The sequence below is a fragment of the Triplophysa dalaica genome, chromosome 24, assembly GCF_015846415.1.
Source record: "Triplophysa dalaica isolate WHDGS20190420 chromosome 24, ASM1584641v1, whole genome shotgun sequence".
Classification (NCBI taxonomy): Eukaryota; Metazoa; Chordata; class Actinopteri; order Cypriniformes; family Nemacheilidae; genus Triplophysa; species Triplophysa dalaica.
Window position 1 is genome coordinate 13997949 of NC_079565.1, and position 18364 is coordinate 14016312.

Here is an 18364-nt window from a genome sequence, read left to right on the forward strand (position 1 = left end):
ACGATGTGTTATGAATTCTGTCTTCTTTACAATGTTTAACGTGCTGTCTTCTCATGCTTAACATGGTCAACTTGTCGAAACACGAGTTGGGTGTATTACGTAATATGTCTGTGCTCGATACACTCCCCCAGCGATCATACAGATTTCGGAAATTTTTTTCGAACACATAAAACTGTTTTGTAACAATATTTCTTAGTCCTGTATTGGACAATTCTCCTGGAAAAGCACACGGCACGCCCACGCAGCAGCATGGAAAGAAGGTAAAGGAGCATGCGCAGATGTCTCTTTCACTTGTAAGCAGTAGAGAGAGAGAGAGCATATGTTCACGAAGGTCAGGTGTTTGTTTGTTCCCTGCATTTGGGTGATGGATGTTAAATAAACAGTGGAGATAACGCTGGATTTGGAGATCATTTGAAACTGATGTATAGAGTCGTTCCAGCGCTAAGAGATTCATGAGGTCACCTACACAGATAACAGTGATATTGAAAGGGATAATGATAGAGCTTGGCTATGAAGGTTAAGCATATTTGGCGCGCTGTCCGGGAAGCGGGCTCCGAGCTCGCCAGATGATACTGAACAACTTGATTAGCTTGCTCAGGTGTGTTTGATCAGGGCTGGAGCTAAACTCTGCAGTGCTCCGGCCCTCCAGGGTAGGATTTGAGGAACCCTGCCCTAAGAGATCAAGTCCCGTCCGAATCGGTAAATAAAATCAGTCATTGTGTGAGAACAGTTGGTTTGGTTTAAAAAAAATAAATCAACACTTGAATTGGGCTTTAAGTATGCAATAGCATCTCTCCTCAAATCATTAATGTCTCTGGCACAGACCGTTTGGGACAATGTTTCCCAAATATTCCAGTCGACATTAGTCAGACGAACAGGTTTACTATTGCTTGTGTCAATGGTGATGTAGTAATAGTACCATAGGGCCACAATGTTGACAACCTTCAGGAAGTCAAAGTATAAAAAAGATTGAAATGAAGAGTTTATTTCCAAAATGAGATAACTCAGTTTTATTTATTTTTATTGTGCATTCCTATTAATATTAATAGAAGTGCAGTTGGTTTGTTTTGATTTTAGCCATAATAATTAAAAAAATACACCAAACTAACACAATAAAACTCAACAAAATCCCTATAACATAAGAAAAAAAAACATTACTTTTGAAAACATTTTTAAATGAAGTTATCTCATTTTTGAAACAAACTCTTCAAATATTACCAAGCAACAAATTAGTCTTAAGCAACTTGACCAACACATGTGTACTTTCAGTCTAGTCAGAAAAATAGTCACACCTAACAGTTGAACACTGCTGCATCTCACAGTATTTCTCCTGAGCAAATTTTTATTCAACCATCAATTTGAACCCCTTTTGAAGGCAGAGAGCATAGAATGACATCATGTCAGTTCACCGGAAATGCCTGAGCTGGCTTAACGAAAACCAGGAAGAATGTGCATTTGGACAATTGAGCAGTATTGTGAATGCACACCGGTTAGAATTAATATATTTACAGTGCCCTTACTGTGTAGTAATGATATCTACTGAGCAGGGCTAGATTGATGGGTTAGCTGGATGGGCAGCACACTGTAAAGTGCCCCTGGGGGAGCCAACAGATAAATCAGTTTAAGCCCTGGACCCCATTTAAAAAGGCCTTGGCAGGTTAATGTGATATCCACTCCAATACATTACAGCAAGCTCTCATTCAGGTAAATAGGCACTTACTCTGGTCAGAGCCACACTCTCTGCTATCCAATTGTGTTTATTTTATTAGCTCATCCGTACAGGGTTTCCAGTGACACAGGATATCAATTGATCCTGCACTGAAAATGATGACTGACATCAGGTGGCTATGATGCGTTTAGGCTGTAGAAAGTGTCCGGTGTGACCTAGGGCTGATGTTCACATGGCTCTGTGCTTGTGTTTATGGATTCGGATGATGATGTTTCTTGATTGGATCTTGGCATTCCTATAGTTTTTTCATTCGAGATGGTGGTAGATAAAACGTTAGATATACACAAAATTAAAAAATACAGTTGGATGTACAGTGTCATTTCATCTTAATGGTTTATGTGTAAAGGCAGAATTCCCCAAATTATTATATGTCCATAATCCCACTAATTATAATAAAACAATGGAAATTGTGGCATTTCTGCTACTGACCTACCACTTTCAATTTGAATGCACAGCTGATGATGACATACAAGTCTCTCTACATTGCTTGATTTAAAAACAATGTAATGTTTTGTATATACAGCCGCAGTAAAAATTAAGAAGTTTTATTTTAAATCAGCATTTCTAGATGTATTGTGACCAAACAAGTCCGGTGTCTGTTGAATTTCAACAAAATCAAACCACAGGACTCACTTAAAGTCATCCAACAGCAAATATGAAAGACTGACAGAATGACAAGACGCTTGAAAACTGTGTTTAAAATCGAGGTGATCACATATAATAAAAATAATTTTTGAACTTTTGTTAAATACTTGTTAAACCCTAACCCACTTGCTTAATAGTAAATATGAACTTGTTTTCTTTGCAGTATTTGAGGTCTACAAAAAAAACTGAGCAAATTTTCTGTTATTTTGACCTGTTTTTCCAGTTTTCATTTCCTGCAAATAAATGCAAAAATATTTGTTTGTATTTTTGAGAAAGATTTATGGAAGTTCATACAGCAAAACATTTTATCATTAATAATCTATTCCAGTCAAGCTTTAATTTTGTGGAAAAAATTTAAACATTTATGAAAACATGTTTATATATATAAATGTAAAAAATGGTTAGCTCTACTCTGATTCGAGCAGGGTTGAGAAAGCGAGTTGGAGTACAGTTTTATTATAAGTTTGATTAGTTATCGCCAACACAAAGTTGCTGAATTCAGCAGGTCCAGATGTTGCTAATGCTTTGTTAACAGTAGGGGTTGAAAGACGTCCGATTTTTTGAAGTCGACTATTATGTGATAAACGTTGCGTCGATGTCGACTAGTCGACGGAACTCCCGCAAAATAGCCTCTAAAAATATAGCCTAGTATCCAAATATAAATAAACTGTTGTTCATCTATTGCACAAGAGCAACACCAACTAAACTAAAACAAAACTCTTTTGAAGCGCGAGGTTTGTGATTCCCATATTCGTAACATTGGACGTTGTTGGGACATGGTGAAAAACTCCTGAAGACATACCTGCAATGTACCATATTCTTAGCAGCGATGTACCAAATATCGTTTCTGGTACGTGATGAGCACGCCCTAACGACCAAACAGTCACATTGTTATAATATTTTTTATTATCTTATTTCAACAATTATCATCCCAAACAGGGAGGAATAAATTAAATTGGGATTTAATCTGTGCTTTAAAGATTAAATTGTATGCATAATTGGAGCAATTAATATGTATAAAGCAAAGTATAACGATTATAAAACTCAACATAGCACTGTACATCACAATCAGATATTTTATTTATACAGTAGCCTAATACCTTTCATAAATAATCAAAGACTTCAACATAATATAGAGGATTTAAAGCAGATATTTATTGATAGAGATGAATAAATGTTTAGGCTTAACATTATATTCTGGTTTTACCACATACAGTACATTTAGCAGGTTTTCCCTTTTTAGAAACAAGAACCCAAAGCTTCTTTAGTCACATTTACATTTAGGCATTTGGCAGACGCTTTTATCCAAAGCGACTTACATTGCTTTATCCTATATATTTTACATAGGTATTTTCAATCCCCTGGGCTCGAACCCACAACCTTGCCCCTGAGCTACAGGAAAGCTCGCACACATCAAAGATCATCATTTAAACACGCCAAATCGGTCGAAAATCACTAAAATGTGAGTTTACTCTCACATCTGTAAAGGATAAGGTAAAGAAAGAATATTAATAAACCGCTAAAATAAAATCAGGCAGTGAGGTAAAAAGAAATTACCGTTAACGTTTAGCGCTCACTGCAGACGCGCACGCACAAAACAAATTGTTGTTATTGTGGTATCGAATTAAACACTAGTTTAATTGCTGTCAGAAGTCACATTAATAGCATTTGTCTTGCTATTATAACAGATGTTACTGTGATCAAAATCTCGCCATACAATAACATACCGAAATGACCACATTCAATTATCACATGACCAGTGTCCAGGTTATCTGAAGACCAGTACATCACGTCACTACAACGTTGTCCATGGGATTAATTCAAGACGTTATTTGATTACGTGGCTAGGACGTTTCTGGTACGTAAGCAAAATTTACCAGACTCTCAGTGGTAAGAGCAAGGTTATGGGTTCGATCCCAGGGGTTACACATACCTAAGTATAAATGTATAGGATAATGCAAGTCGCTTTGAATAAAAGCGTCTGCCAAATACATAAATGTAGGCTAAATGTTGTTGACATTCGCGTCATAGCATTAATATCGACTAGTCGACTAGTTCGTTCAACCCCTATAGTTCACACCAAACGCGATCACATTTCTTGCTCTTTATTACCAGCAGGAAAAGTTTGTTATTTTCGCTTTAGTTATGCAAATAATATTGCGCGACTGGGAGTGTCTTCATGTCAAGCAGTTGGTGCCAATGAGGTCTTCGCAGGAATTTCTCACTCGAGTTGAATTCTTTTGTGTCATTGGCTTCATTTTGTCTTGAATTGAATATATTTGTTTTTTTAGCATTGAAAGATTGAAAAAATACTATTTTTGTATAAAGTAATTTTCACTACAGAATTTATTACTTAGGCCGTGTTGGGAAAAATATACATTTTGGTTGAGAAAGAAAAAACAATTATTTAAATTATTTAAGCAACAAGATGAATTTTCTTGTGATGCATGTTTATAAAAAGTGTTTCAAGATTCTCCAAAGCCCCCAGGGCTTAAAATCTAATATTTGCACACATCTGTACTGTACCTTTGAACTCATATTCTGTTCAACACTGGTGTGAACCGTCTTTATAGGGAAAGGGTTCTTGGGTCCAGTGCTTGCTGAAGCTCTGAATATATATTGAATATTTGAATATTGTAGGCCCTCGTTTGCATCCAAATGAGTTCTGCTTGTCTGGGTGATGGACAATTTCAGCTTGACCCCTGTCTCTTTGTATGCAACCTGCAGTTTACTGTCAAAAGCCTCTCATTGTTTTCACCTCATTGTTGCGTATACACACTTCACAGTGTCATGAAAGTATTTCAAATATTGTATTGTATACTGGAGTCACATTATTGTCTGACTGGCGTTTACCTCTTTTTTTATTGTTAAAAACCTTTATTTCATGTGAAAAAACAACTTACGTTGTAGATAAGATGTTTTTTTCTCAGAGTCATAAAATATTAATTTGTGTATGTGCTTTGTGTAAGACATTGATATTACAATTGCTCATATGTGGGGTGATGGACTTAACTCCTGCTACTTAAGCTACGTATAAAGTTTTTTTGAGGAAACAGCAGCCACCTGTTGACAGTTTACTTGTGGATATATATCTATTTAAACATTAATTTAGTGACACCCAAACAGATTCATAGCAGACATAATGCAGTCAGCGGTGTAATTTGGTCACATGCTATGACAGACTCCATATCCTGCTGGTTTGTGTGCAAACTGTGCATGCTTGCTCAACTGAAGACTTTCCAAATGATTTCCATGTGTATATGAAAGCAATTCGCTTCTCAAATGAGAAATATAAAAAAACCAATATCATGCATGAAGTTATTTTGGACTCTCAGAGGGCCCCTAAAGAAGTAATTCCCCTCGAATGGAGATGCCCAGGAACGAATATGAATGCAAATTGGATTAAACGGCTGCATTAGTGTTTGATAACTCACTCCTGAACAAGACCCCCAGATACTTGAACTCCTGCACTTGAGGCAGGAACTCTCCACCAACCTGAAGTGGGCAAGCCACCCTTTTCCGACTGAGAACCATGGCCTCGGATTTGGAGGTGCTGACTCTCATCCCAGCCGCTTCACACTCGGCTGCAAACCGTCCAAGTGCATGCTGAAGGTCCTGGTCTGATTGGGCCAGCACGACATCATCCGCAAAGAGCAGAGATGAAATCGTGTGGTCCCCAAACCGGACACCCTCCAGCCCCTGGCTGCGCCTAGAAATACTTTCCAAAAAAATTATGATCAGAACCGGGGACGAAGTCCAACATGCAACGGGAACAAATCTGACTTACTGCCGGCAATGCAAACCAAGCTCGTGCTCCGGTCGTACAGGGACCGGATAGCCCTTGGCAAAGGGTCCCGAATCCCATACTCTCAGATCACCCTCCACAAGATGCCGCGAGGGACACAGTCGAATCTCAGGCTCTTTAGTGCCACAATCGACAGAATACAGTCTCCAATTTGATATTTTTAACACAAGCCTGCTGCCATTGCCAAACAAAAATATTGACGACAGCTGTGGTTGAATGCAATAAAACAAGTGGACTGAACAGAAACGATCATCAAAAATGCTTAAATTTCACTTCATAACACTTAAGATAAAATAAACTACTGTTTTTTTATGGTGTGGCTTATGATTTGGGGGTATGCGTCTTAAAATATCTCTCGTATGCCAACCTGATCGCACCCAATGCGTATAAATAACACGCTGTTGCATTAATTCAATTCAAGTTTATTTATATAGCGCTTTTCACAATGTGTATTGTTTCAAAGCAGCTTTACAGGGGCAAACAGGTAAAACAGAAAAGTTAAAACACAGCACAGTGCATGGTATTTATACAACGAGTAAGATCATTCTAATAAATAATATCTATTTTCTAAATAAATAAATAGATGAATGAATGCAGTCTCCCGTGGAGCAGGCCAACACTGCCCTGCTGTGGCGAGGAACCCAAACTCCAATGATTGATTAATGGAAGAAAAAAAAAAACCTCGGGAGAAACCAGGCTCAACCGGGAGGGCCAGATCCCCTCTGACGTGTCATAGCTGCACTCAAACTGGTGACATGTGATTTTAGTTTGCCATTTAATACCAAATATTATAACATTCAGTATTAATAAGACAAATAGTCCGTCTTTGCTCTTGGTTGGGGATGTAGTGGTCTGAGCTGGGATGGTCCGATGGTCATATTTCTCTTGGCTGGTGGTGGAATTAGCTTAGATGGAGCTGGGATGGTCAGTCAGTCTGCAGCTATAGCTGGCGTAATCTCAAATTGGGGATGGGCATCTGTCGGACGTCTGGACATGGTGGAACTTCTTCCGAGGCAGAGGCGGAAAGAGAATAAAGAGAATAATTAGCGTAGCTGCTGTTCATTAACTATGCATTAAGTGAAAGCTTAGCTGAAAATATTTAAATTGGGAGAGTGTGTCTGACCCTCGAATAGTATCAGGAAGGCTATTCCAGAGTTTAGGTGCTACTGTACGTATGAGAAAGCTCGTCCCCCCTTTGGTGGATTTTGTTATTCTAGGTGTTGTCAAAAGTCCTTAATTTTGAGATCTTAGAGAGCGTGATGGGTTGCAACATGATAAAAGCTTGGTTAAGTAAGTAGGTGCTAAACCGTTCAGGGCTTTACAAGTAATAAAAATAATTTTAAAATCAATACGATACTTAATGGGTAGCCAGTGAAGCGATGATAAAACTGGGGTTATGTGATCGTATTTTCTTGATCTAGTAAGAACTCTGGCAGCTGCATTCTGAACTAACTGTAGTTTGTTTATTTATGATACAGGACAACCACTAAGTAGAGCATTACAATAGTCAAGCCGTGAGGTCACAAATGCATGAATAAGCTTTTCTGCGTCTGCAACACATAAACTATTTCGTAATTTAGCAACATTTCTAAGGTGGAAGAGGGCTGTTTTTGTGATATTTGAGATGTGATTTTTAAATGAAAGGTTGCCGTCTAATATAACGCCTAGGTCTTTAACTGTATTTGTTGAAGTAACAGTTCAGCTTTCAATTTGCAGGCTGTAATCGGAGATATTCTGTTAACTTGATTTTGGTGCTATAAGTAATATTTCTGTTTTGCTGAAGTTTAAAAGGAGGAAATTACTAGTCATCCAATGTTTTATGTCCTCGATGCACTCTGCCAGTTTGGATAGCTTAAAGGAATCATCTGGTCTTGATGAGATATATAGCTGAGTATTATCTGCATAACAGTGGAAGCTGTTGGAAGCTCCATGTTTCTAATAATGTTGCCGAGGGGCAGCATGTATATGGAGAAAAGCAAGGGTCCTAAAACCGATCCCTGAGGTAATCCATAATTTACTTGCATAAGATTTGACGATTTCCCATTTAAATGGACATATTGATATCTTTCTGTTAAGTAAGATCTGAACCATTGCAGTGCCTGTCCCTGAATACAGATATAATTGTGTAAACGATCTAGTAGTATTTTATGGTCTACAGTATCGAAAGCAGCACTAAGGTCAAGCAGGACAAAGAGTGAGATGTTACCTTTATCTGAACTAATAAGGAGGTCATTTGTAATTCTAACTAGCGCAGTTTCAGTGCTGTGATGCGGTCTAAAGCCAGACTGAAACTTTTCGTTCATGTCATTATTTTGTAGGAAGGTACACAGTTGAGTTGACACTACTTTTTCTAGTATTTTAGACAAGTACGGGAGATTTGAAATCGGTCTATAGCTTCCAAGTTCATTGGGGTCTAAGTTTGGTTTTTTGATAAGAGGCTTAATTACAGCCATCTTAAAGGGCCCTGGGACATGTCCTAGATTAATAGACGAGTTGATTATGTTACAAATGGGCTCAATTACAGCAGGTAGTAACTCTTTTAATAAAGTAGTCGGAATGGGGTCTAATAAGCATGTCGTCGGTTTGGATGTTGCAATAATTTTAATTAAATCTTCCTGATTTATAGGAGAAAAACACTCTAGCTTTTCTTTTTGGGTGACGGTTGAAACTAATTCTTCGACACACTTGGAGGTTTGGTTTTAGCTATGTTGTCTCGTATTATTTCGATTTTCTCAGTAAAAAACTTCATGAATTCATTGCTACCAAGGTTCGGCGGAATACCCAGGTCAGGTGGAGTCTGTTTGTTTGTTAGTTTAGCAATTGCACTAAATAAAAACCTTGGATTTTATATTTATTTTCTGAGATTACGGCAGTGCTCGGCTTTGGCTGCTTTTAGTGCCTTTTTGTAACAGCTTGCACTCTCTTTCCATGCAATTTTAATGACCTCTTATTGGGTTTGTTTCCATTTTCGCTCCAGTTTACGCGTTTCTCTTTTTAGGGCACGAGTGGTGTTATTATACCATGGTGCTATGATCTTTCCATTAATCCTTTTTGACTTCATAGGTGCGACCGCTTCTAATGCATTGGAGAAAATGGTGCCCATGTTGCTGGTCATGTCATCGAGCGATTCTATATTAGTTGGAAAGGTTATTAGAGGAGTCAGATCTGGCAAGTTCTTTACGAAACTATCTTTAGTAGTTGAGGTGATTGTTCTACCCTGTCGATAACGAGATATACAACTGATTTCTGCAGTGCGCAGTGTACATGTTATAAGACGGTGATCGGAAACATTGTCGCTTTGAGGTATAATATCGATATTGGTTAGATCGGCTCCGTGAGATATAATCAAGTCTAGGGTATGATTAAGGCGATGAGTAGGTCTATTGATGTATTGTGTTACACCACAAGAGTCTAGTAGTTCTTTAAACGCCACAGCTAATGGATCTGTAGCAATATCTACGTGGATATTAAAATCTCCAACAATCAGTACTTTATCGACGTTAATCAATAGATCCGATAAGAAGTCTGCGAACTCTATCAGAAAATTAGTGTAAGGCCCAGGGGGTCTATACACAGTAACCAATGTAAGAGAGACCAATGGTTTTTTACTTTTATTTGGAACAGTTATGTTCAACGCAAGCACTTCAAATGATTTAAATGTATGCATCGTTCTCCGAGTAACGGTAAGAAAGTCTCTAAAGATTGTTGCGACACTACCACCTCGACCAACCGGACGTGGCTCATGAATATAACCGTAGTTTGGTGGAGTAGACTCATTTAGACCGAAGTAATCATTTGGCTTAAACCAGGTTTCAGTAAGGCAAAGTATATCAAAACCTTTTCTCTGTGATCATTTCATTTACAATAACTGCCTTTGGATTTATTGATCTAATAATAAGTAGCCCAAACTTTAGGCATTGGTTTTGCTCATTAAATATATTGTCTTTTGGTTTAATCCTGAAAAGATTTTTTTCTCTGACTTTTAAATAAGTTATATGGTATATATATAGTATTTGGTTGTATTATTCGGGGAACAGACACAGTCTCTATGCATTTGAAAGCAGTAACATTCTTAACTGTAACATTCTTAACAGTTGGGTGAGAAGAACACAGACTATGGGTAAAATTTGTACTTACTAGTCAAATGGTGCGTAGAGTCTTTGAGATGTTGTCAGACAGAATTTCCGCTCCAACGCTGCTGGGGTGCAGCCCGTTAGGGCGAAACAGCCTTGGTCGCTCCCAGAACAGATCAAAATTATTTACAAAGAGCAGCTTCTGTTCAATACACCATGACATTAACCAATTATTAAGCGTAAATAGTCTACTGAACTTTTCGTTCCCTCGTCGGTAAGTAGGAAGCGGCCCTGATACGATGAGCGTGGGCGATGCGTTGCGAACAGTATCGACCAGACTCCTGAAGTCCCTCTTCAGGATCTCCGACTGCCGCATTCTCACATCATTCACCCCCGCGTGCAGAACTACGGCTCCCACTCTAGCATCCTCCTTCAGAATCGCAGTTACCTGCGCAGAGACATCGAGAACACGGGCGCCAGGAAAACAGTGAGTGCGCACCTTACCTTCATTGAAGGAGGCGCGTACGTTCCGGACGATTGAGTCTCCGATGACCACAGCGTTGGATTTCGTCTCGCAGAGGTCAGCATAGCGATTTCTCGTAGAAATCTCGAAGACCGGTGGCGGCGGTGGGAGAGAGTTCATCGCTCCGGTCCTGGATTTCGCCTCTCGCCGTGCGTGTGCAGGAGTGAAATTAATTTCGGCACTCAAAGGTAACGTTAAACACATATCTGAATCATTAGCCATTAGTGGTGTCATAATGAGAACAGTAAGTTAAGCAGTAGAGGAAATATTCAGAAAAATAAATGCTGGGAATGCTAACAGCCTGAGTGCTAATAGCGAATGGTCGTACAAAACAAATTTATCTGTGCGTTATATGACGATATTTGGAATGGGATACACTTGAGTTATCAATTTAGAACATAAATATTAAGAAATAGCAGGAATAAACGATATATTTAGAAAAAGTTTGACAGAGCGCTGTCTCAAACCACGCTCTCTCAGCAAACAGGAAGTGATGAGATTTAATACATACGCCAAATGGCGATTTTGCGTGCATATGATACGCCAATGTTTGCTCGTACCTGGGTGGAGAGCAGCCATTTTAAAACGTACATGAAGAGGAAACACTGAAATAATTAAAATAATAAGGTTAGGTTTAGGGTTTGGGTTATGGTAGAGGTTATAATATGCACGGACGCTAACATTAGGTTTAGGGTTTGGGTTAGGGGACAGGGTAATGAGACAATTTGCTGTTTAATATGCAAACACGCTAATTGGCGTATCATATGCAAGCAAAAAAAAGGCGTATTTATGCACGCAAAATCGCAATTTGGCGTCCGTATTATACGGTAATGCACAGCATGTGTTATTTATACGCAATTGGTGCGAATGGGCTGATGTGAAATATACCCTTGTTCCCCAGTAGACACTGGGGAACAAGGGTATATTTCACAAAGTGTTAACGTTTGAACGCATAGGGTATGCTAGCTAACTTATTTAATTTAAGGCTACAACTAGCAGTTAACTTTTGGCCAGACACTAAACAAAGGAAATTGTTAGTCATCTCTTTCTTTAGTTGTCACAGGTGCATTAGTATAAAGGGAGAGGGAACAGTGAGAAGGCTCATGTTCTGTGTCAGGTTTCTGTTAAAGTAAATGCATTTGCTAAGGTTTGCCACTGTTAGGTTTCCCATTAGGCAGGCAAGGCAAGGCAAGTTTATATAGAACATTTCATACACAAGTGCAATTCAAACTGCTTTACATAAAATGATTGACAGAAAGAAATAAGTCTTATATTTAAAATGCAAATGATTTAAGATCACAAAAAACTTTAGATTTATATATTTATATATATATATGGATAGATAAATAAAAGGAGAGCCAATAATCATATTTTAAGAACGTATACAGAATCTTATGTAAAACAAGGTATCAGTCAAATAATATTATTATTATTTAATGAAAAGATAGTTGACCAGAACATAGGGACAGACCCAAAATGTATTTTTTAATTACTAAAATTACAAATAATACAGAAAATAGATGTTTTATGCAACTGTTTACATAAATTAGTAGAGTAAACACTCAAAAAATATATAAATTAGACATAATTATTTCATGATAATTGAAGCTGATTGTATGATTCAGATGGCATAGTTAAACAGTCAAAAATAGGTATAGAGGGAGTCTTTAATTTTATATTTTCAAGACAAAATGTTCCTAAATACACATATTACTATTCTTTTTAGTGATAACTTGTGTAATTATTCAAAACTGTTTAACTATATATATATTTTTTGAAAAATAATAAAAGGTTTGAATTGGATTGGATTCAATTTATTGTCATTACACATATAACAAGTACAGTGTAACGAAATGGATTATCTAGGAGATGCAAAATGCAGCCCCAATTCTAGAATAGTGTTCAGTAAAGCCACAAAAAAATGTTGAAACATGGCCTTTTTAAAGATATTGTGCGTTTCTGCATCCCTGCAGGGTCTTCAGCGGCATACTGCTAGCGTGATGCATGCAACTACAGGAACTAACGTGTTTTTATGACAGCCTTTCAGGTGTGATTGGAAAAGCGAGTGCTAGTGTCTAAAATGCACCGAACATTTTGAGCGAAGCTTTAGCAAAAACTGCTCTTGATGTGCCAGAATCATGCAACGATCATCTCACTGCGTATTTAACGTCACGATTTAAAAAAGTTGGGTTTTAACTCAGAGACTCAACCAGCTGTCAGAAACTTGCTCGCTCTCGCGCTCCTTACGACTGTCAAGGTGCGTGGAAATCACAGCCTTGTATATTCTCTTTGATATGTCACAGATGTGTGCAGAGCTGTTGACACAAGATCCTCTTGTTATTTTACATTCAACATCTTCCCCACATGTTTATCTCTTTCCTGTTCTCATTTGAGCAATTCAGTTGACTCTTGAATCTTAAAGCGTACAAAAAGGCTTTAGAAGTGTAATGCTGTATGATAATCGGTGATGGTCATTATGACAATGTTGTCATTGCTGCTCCCCTGAAGCTCTGTGTGCTGTTTTTCCATGATGCTGATCAAAAGCAGTCAAGTGCGGCTTTAGTTCGCTTCTCACCAGTACACGAATAGTTGCGTAAAGTTAATTAGGCCTCAGACTGAGTTTTAGAGGCTCTTTTGACAGGTCTGTTAAAGAAATGGACAAAAGAAATGTGTGATAGCAATTTTTTGGGTAGTGTCACATGTGATTTATCTCAAAACCACGGAAGCTGCTTTGGATGAACCAATATAGTACAATACTGAAATTTCTTGTAGAAGACGAAAAGTTCGCAGTCAATGCAAAATTTAGCTTTGCCTCCACAGACTTTTCTTTTTTGGTATCACCTAGGCTGTGAGGGCTTTTGGATACGCACTATAGTCATTTATTATTTTTCAAAGAGGTCTGTCTCCAATTTTGAAATAAAAGCAAAGTTCAATTCCACAAAGAACCCTTCAATCAAAGGTTCTTTAAAGAGCCATTTCTTTCTTACCCTTTATAATCTGACGAACCATTTGTGAAACAGAAAGGTTCTGCGGATGTTAAAGGTTCTTTATGGAACCATTTATACAAAAAAGGTTATTTTAAGGCTTCGTGAAGCACCTTAAGTGTGATTACAAATGGTTTTCAGACAAATAGATCTGGGGAAGAAAGGAAGTACTTCCCCTGCAATAATATTTTGTCTGCATGTTCTGTATCATTACAGTTTATTTACATTGTGGTAGAGAGAATTTGGGAGGACAACATGTCATGAAAATGATGTTATAGAAAAAAATCGTATCGGCATTAAGGGTTAATTTTAATACAATATCATTTTTGTCAGGGGAAATATAGACCTGATGTGTTTTTGCATATGTGTGTGTGTTCCTGCACAGTCCTTTCATAGTTCAATTCCGATTATCAATCAAGACAAGAGCTTCAAGCCTTTTATAGTGTGAATCGGTGTCTTAATTGTGTAAAGATTCCGCCATGCTGTTTCTCCAGTGCACTAAACAGATTGATGCTCTTTCATTGAGAGTCTTGAGTGAGCGCTCTGTTTTTATAAACGTTCTGTGTGATGAGAGTCTCTCTGTAATGAGGTCTCATGGGTAATAAGAGTCTTTATGAGATATTAAACTGTTTCTTCTGTCTTTTTGTTGAGCATTAATTCCATGCAACAAGTAAAGCAAGTCTTTTCATTGTCTTCTATGGCAAGAACGGATGTAACTTAACTCTTCTCTGTAAAAGAGTTGTTTTATATGTTAAATAGTTTTGCATAAGGGAATTAAAAAGGGTGTCATAGTTATCTGATGAATATATTCGTTAAAGTGCAAGGAAGAAATATGCAGGAATATTTCTTCAAAGATCACATGAAATTATTTGATGGGCACGGTTTTCTTTTCTTACATATTTTCTATTGAAACCGAATGTTGGGGAAATATAAATATCAAGAAGGTCTTCTCGTTTATTAAATTGCCAGGCACAGCCCACAAAAATGTCACAATGGAATTTTGTTTAACCTATTTATTGAACTGAATTTGAAAGATTAAACTCATTTGAATGTATTGGATATTGATATATGCATTGATACTTGTTATTTGATTTTGATATTTTCACTGTGTGTTTTAGATCTCACATGAGGCAGAGGACACCCTGTTATCCGTGAAGCATCACGACATGGTGCCCTATGATGTTGGTCCAAGCGATGGCACAGAGCTCAACAACAGTGATCTGCAGTCTCTGAAGAGTGACACTGTGTCTCTGCTCTCAGCCAAAGTTAGTTCTTTAAACATGCAAACACACACACATGCATAGACGCAATCACACAATTGTTTAATTCTTAAAGAGAACATCATGAAAATCATGAAAATTATATTTCATGCATTGGGTTATGTTGTCGTGTTTGAAAGTAAGCAGTCTGTCACGATGTAAATCCGAAGGTGAATGGATAGCAAAGTTATTGGCTCTGAAAAAAGGGAGTAGACTCTGAATCACGCAAACGAGTCGTCCGATTCGCGAACCGCCGCGGATTTACGTCACTACAAATAGTCCCGGCCTATGTTTTGCTAGGACTCCCCCCTTGACTTTTCTCCCCCAAACACTGTAGCTTGTGAGCCTCATTCGTGGTAGGCCAATCACAGCAGATTAGGCTGGCTGAAAGGACGGGATAAGACAGATGTATTCGCGGAACGAATCATTTGAGAGTCAGTCAAGAAGTAAGGTGGGAAACTGCCCATTATTAAGAAATTGTAGTGTTTTTACACCTTCTATGTACTTAAACTTGTTGTTGGACACGCCATAATCCAAAGTACGACCTGAAAAGATCTAAGCTATGTACTCTTTAAATGATTGTATGATCATCAAAGAATAATGATTTTGGTGGTGTGAATCAAGAATCATTACTGAACTTATAGTGCAACCCTGTAATTATATTACAAAAGTAATCCACCTGCCTCCTGTGGGTAAATAAATAGGCATTACCACGCAAATGTCAACCTTACGATCTTGTATTAACCAAAGGTTTTTACCATTATTTGGTGATTTTAAAGCATTGTTTGCATTTTTCAAACATAGTTTTCCATAGTCAGGTATGTAAATTGTAACATCGGTATCAGAATTGTCCCATCCATAGCAGTCCATATACTTCACCTAGCAACATGTTTGAAGTCCTGTTTGGTAATATAAATCAAAAGTGCCAACCCTCATGTCTCTACAATGTTATGATGCTGAGATATATGTCTTGCTAAACGGTTGCAGGGGAAAATCACATGGTTGCTAAGGTGTTGCTTGGCAGCTGCCACTACTGACATTTCAAAGGCTGCTTGCTAATTTGAATTATATAAACCACCCCCATGCCTCTATGACATGTGGATTTGAATATATACCTGTTTGAGTTGTTTCAATAATGGTTGGTAGGGCATGCCTAGGAAGTAGTGAATGTTATTTGTGATTGGCTGTTTTTTAACCCGTGACCAAAAAGCCCATATTTCTGTGACACTTCTATTCAAATATTTCCCTTTGAAGATCTATGGAACTTGTTGCTAGGGTCCTCTAAATAAAGTTTGACAGCTTCTTGAGGATCCTGGGAGACTGGTTGCTTGCCTGAGTAGAATAAACTATCTACTTGTTGCTAGGATATAGCTGCATACATATCAATCTGGGCCTTTTATAGTAGAAGTCTTTAGGATCACCTGCTAGGGTGCTCTTAATGGTTAGTAGGGCATTGCTTGGTAGTCTCCTGGATGAACATCATAGACCTGATCGCTTCGAAATCGTAGCACACCTCTTCTCAATAGCACATCAATTGACACCTCATTCGTGGGTGTACGACAAATGGCGCGGGACACGTTTTGTCTAGATAAAAAACAGAATAATAGAAAGAAAATAAGCATCATGAACACTTTGCAAGCACCGCCTAAGAGCTTAAAAATTGTGAGTTAAGATGTCGAGGGTAATTTAAATGAAATATCTCATAATTTCACTTAAACCCACACATAAAAATACTGAATGTAACTTGCCGTTTTATGCTTCAAACAGTGATGGCCTACAACAAATTGTTCAACACAACAAAATTCAACAAATCGTTTATTTTACACAATTATTATACAATAAACTAATAATATTAATTAATATTAACGTAGATTCAATAAAATATAAATAGTCATATTAGACAACAGCCAAAGACAAACCGGAAGTTAACTGGGGGTCAGGCGGTCGCATCCGTATAAGCGGTCTATAGAGGTAAACGTTAAACACAGCTTTAAACTACCATAAATGGACGTGTTTATCACGTGCAGCACCTTTAAATACACATTTGATAGACAGAATTGTTTAAAGGCAAAAATACGGTCAAAATTACATTTTAAATTCATATGAAGACATTACTTTCCAAATGACCATCACACTTTCTTTTTTTTTGCTTTTCCTTTCTGATAGGAAAAATATGGGATTGCAATGATATCCCAACTACCATATTTTTGTCCTTAATCCGGTGATTTCACGCTTACCGAACCCTGACTCCTCTGATGCTCTTGGTACAAAGAAGTTATAATGTTTTATCATCCAAGATCTATGACTCCAAAAAGCTGTTGAAGCTCTTACAATCAGAAAAACCTTACAGGAGCGGTCAAGTCATTTTCTCTTAACTAAAACACTGGTGTTTCTACACGGTGCTGTCGGGACAAGTAATATGTTAGCGATAAAGCTCTACCAAATGGGAAATTGTCCCTTCCTAAATGACAAGGCAAAAAGCCGTTGTTCCTCGTGTCTTCAAACAAGTGCAGCAAGTCATTTTCTGGTAATTTCACTGACCTTGTGTGCCGTCCTGTCACTTTGACAGTCCCAGGGAGCATTGTGGGGCAGAAAAGCTCTCTCCCACAGGCATGCTGGATGTAAGGGATGTAAATGGGTTTTTCATTTTTTAAATGTCTGTCTGATAATGGGAGTCGGTGGCATGTCAGATCACACACATATGAGCCTCTATTTCAGATAAGGCCATTTGAACAGAGACGATGTGTGTGTGTGTGTTATCTTCATTCCTCTCTTACCTCAATTTCTATTCTGTTCCTTAAAGACTCATTTGAATTTCCTCATCAGAAAAGCCCTTCGCTTGAACCTCAATTAATATGTTAATGTTGGCATGCAAGCTTTTTAATTAGTATAAGATGAATCACATTGCATATTTGGATACCTGATTATTTTTCGGGCATTGTTTTGTTGTTATGTGATGTTGCTCTGATGGTGATGTTCTGAATATTGATGCCTCGTGAATTAAATCATTTATTTGACTTTTTATTATATTTCTTAAAACAGCATAGCTTCTCCTAATTAATAAACTTTCTTTATAAATCAGTCTGCAAATTCATAAATCTGAGTTGAAATGAAGGGTTGTTGTATATTTGTGATAGTTAGACAAACAGATATTGCCATGCTGGAATATCATCTAATATTTTGCCATACTGACATTATTACTCTGAAATTCAGCTTGCTCGACCAAGAGATTAGTTGACCACAAATTAAAATTCTTTCATCGTTTCATCCTCATGTCATTTCATACCTGTATGATTTCTTTCTTCAGCAATGCACAAAAGAAGAGTTTTTGAAGAACTTTAAAAAC

At 37.7% G+C, this 18364-nt stretch overlaps 1 protein-coding gene across 1 annotated transcript in view; it reads left to right on the top strand.

Moving 5' to 3' along the window:
• LOC130413781 (ankyrin repeat domain-containing protein SOWAHB) overlaps nucleotides 1–18364 on the top strand; it is a 99152-nt gene that overhangs the window by 45694 nt on the left and 35094 nt on the right. The window contains exon 3 of the mRNA XM_056739200.1: nucleotides 14878–15024. Coding sequence (XP_056595178.1) covers nucleotides 14878–15024 — 147 coding nt within the window. The remainder of the gene's footprint in view (nucleotides 1–14877; nucleotides 15025–18364) is intronic.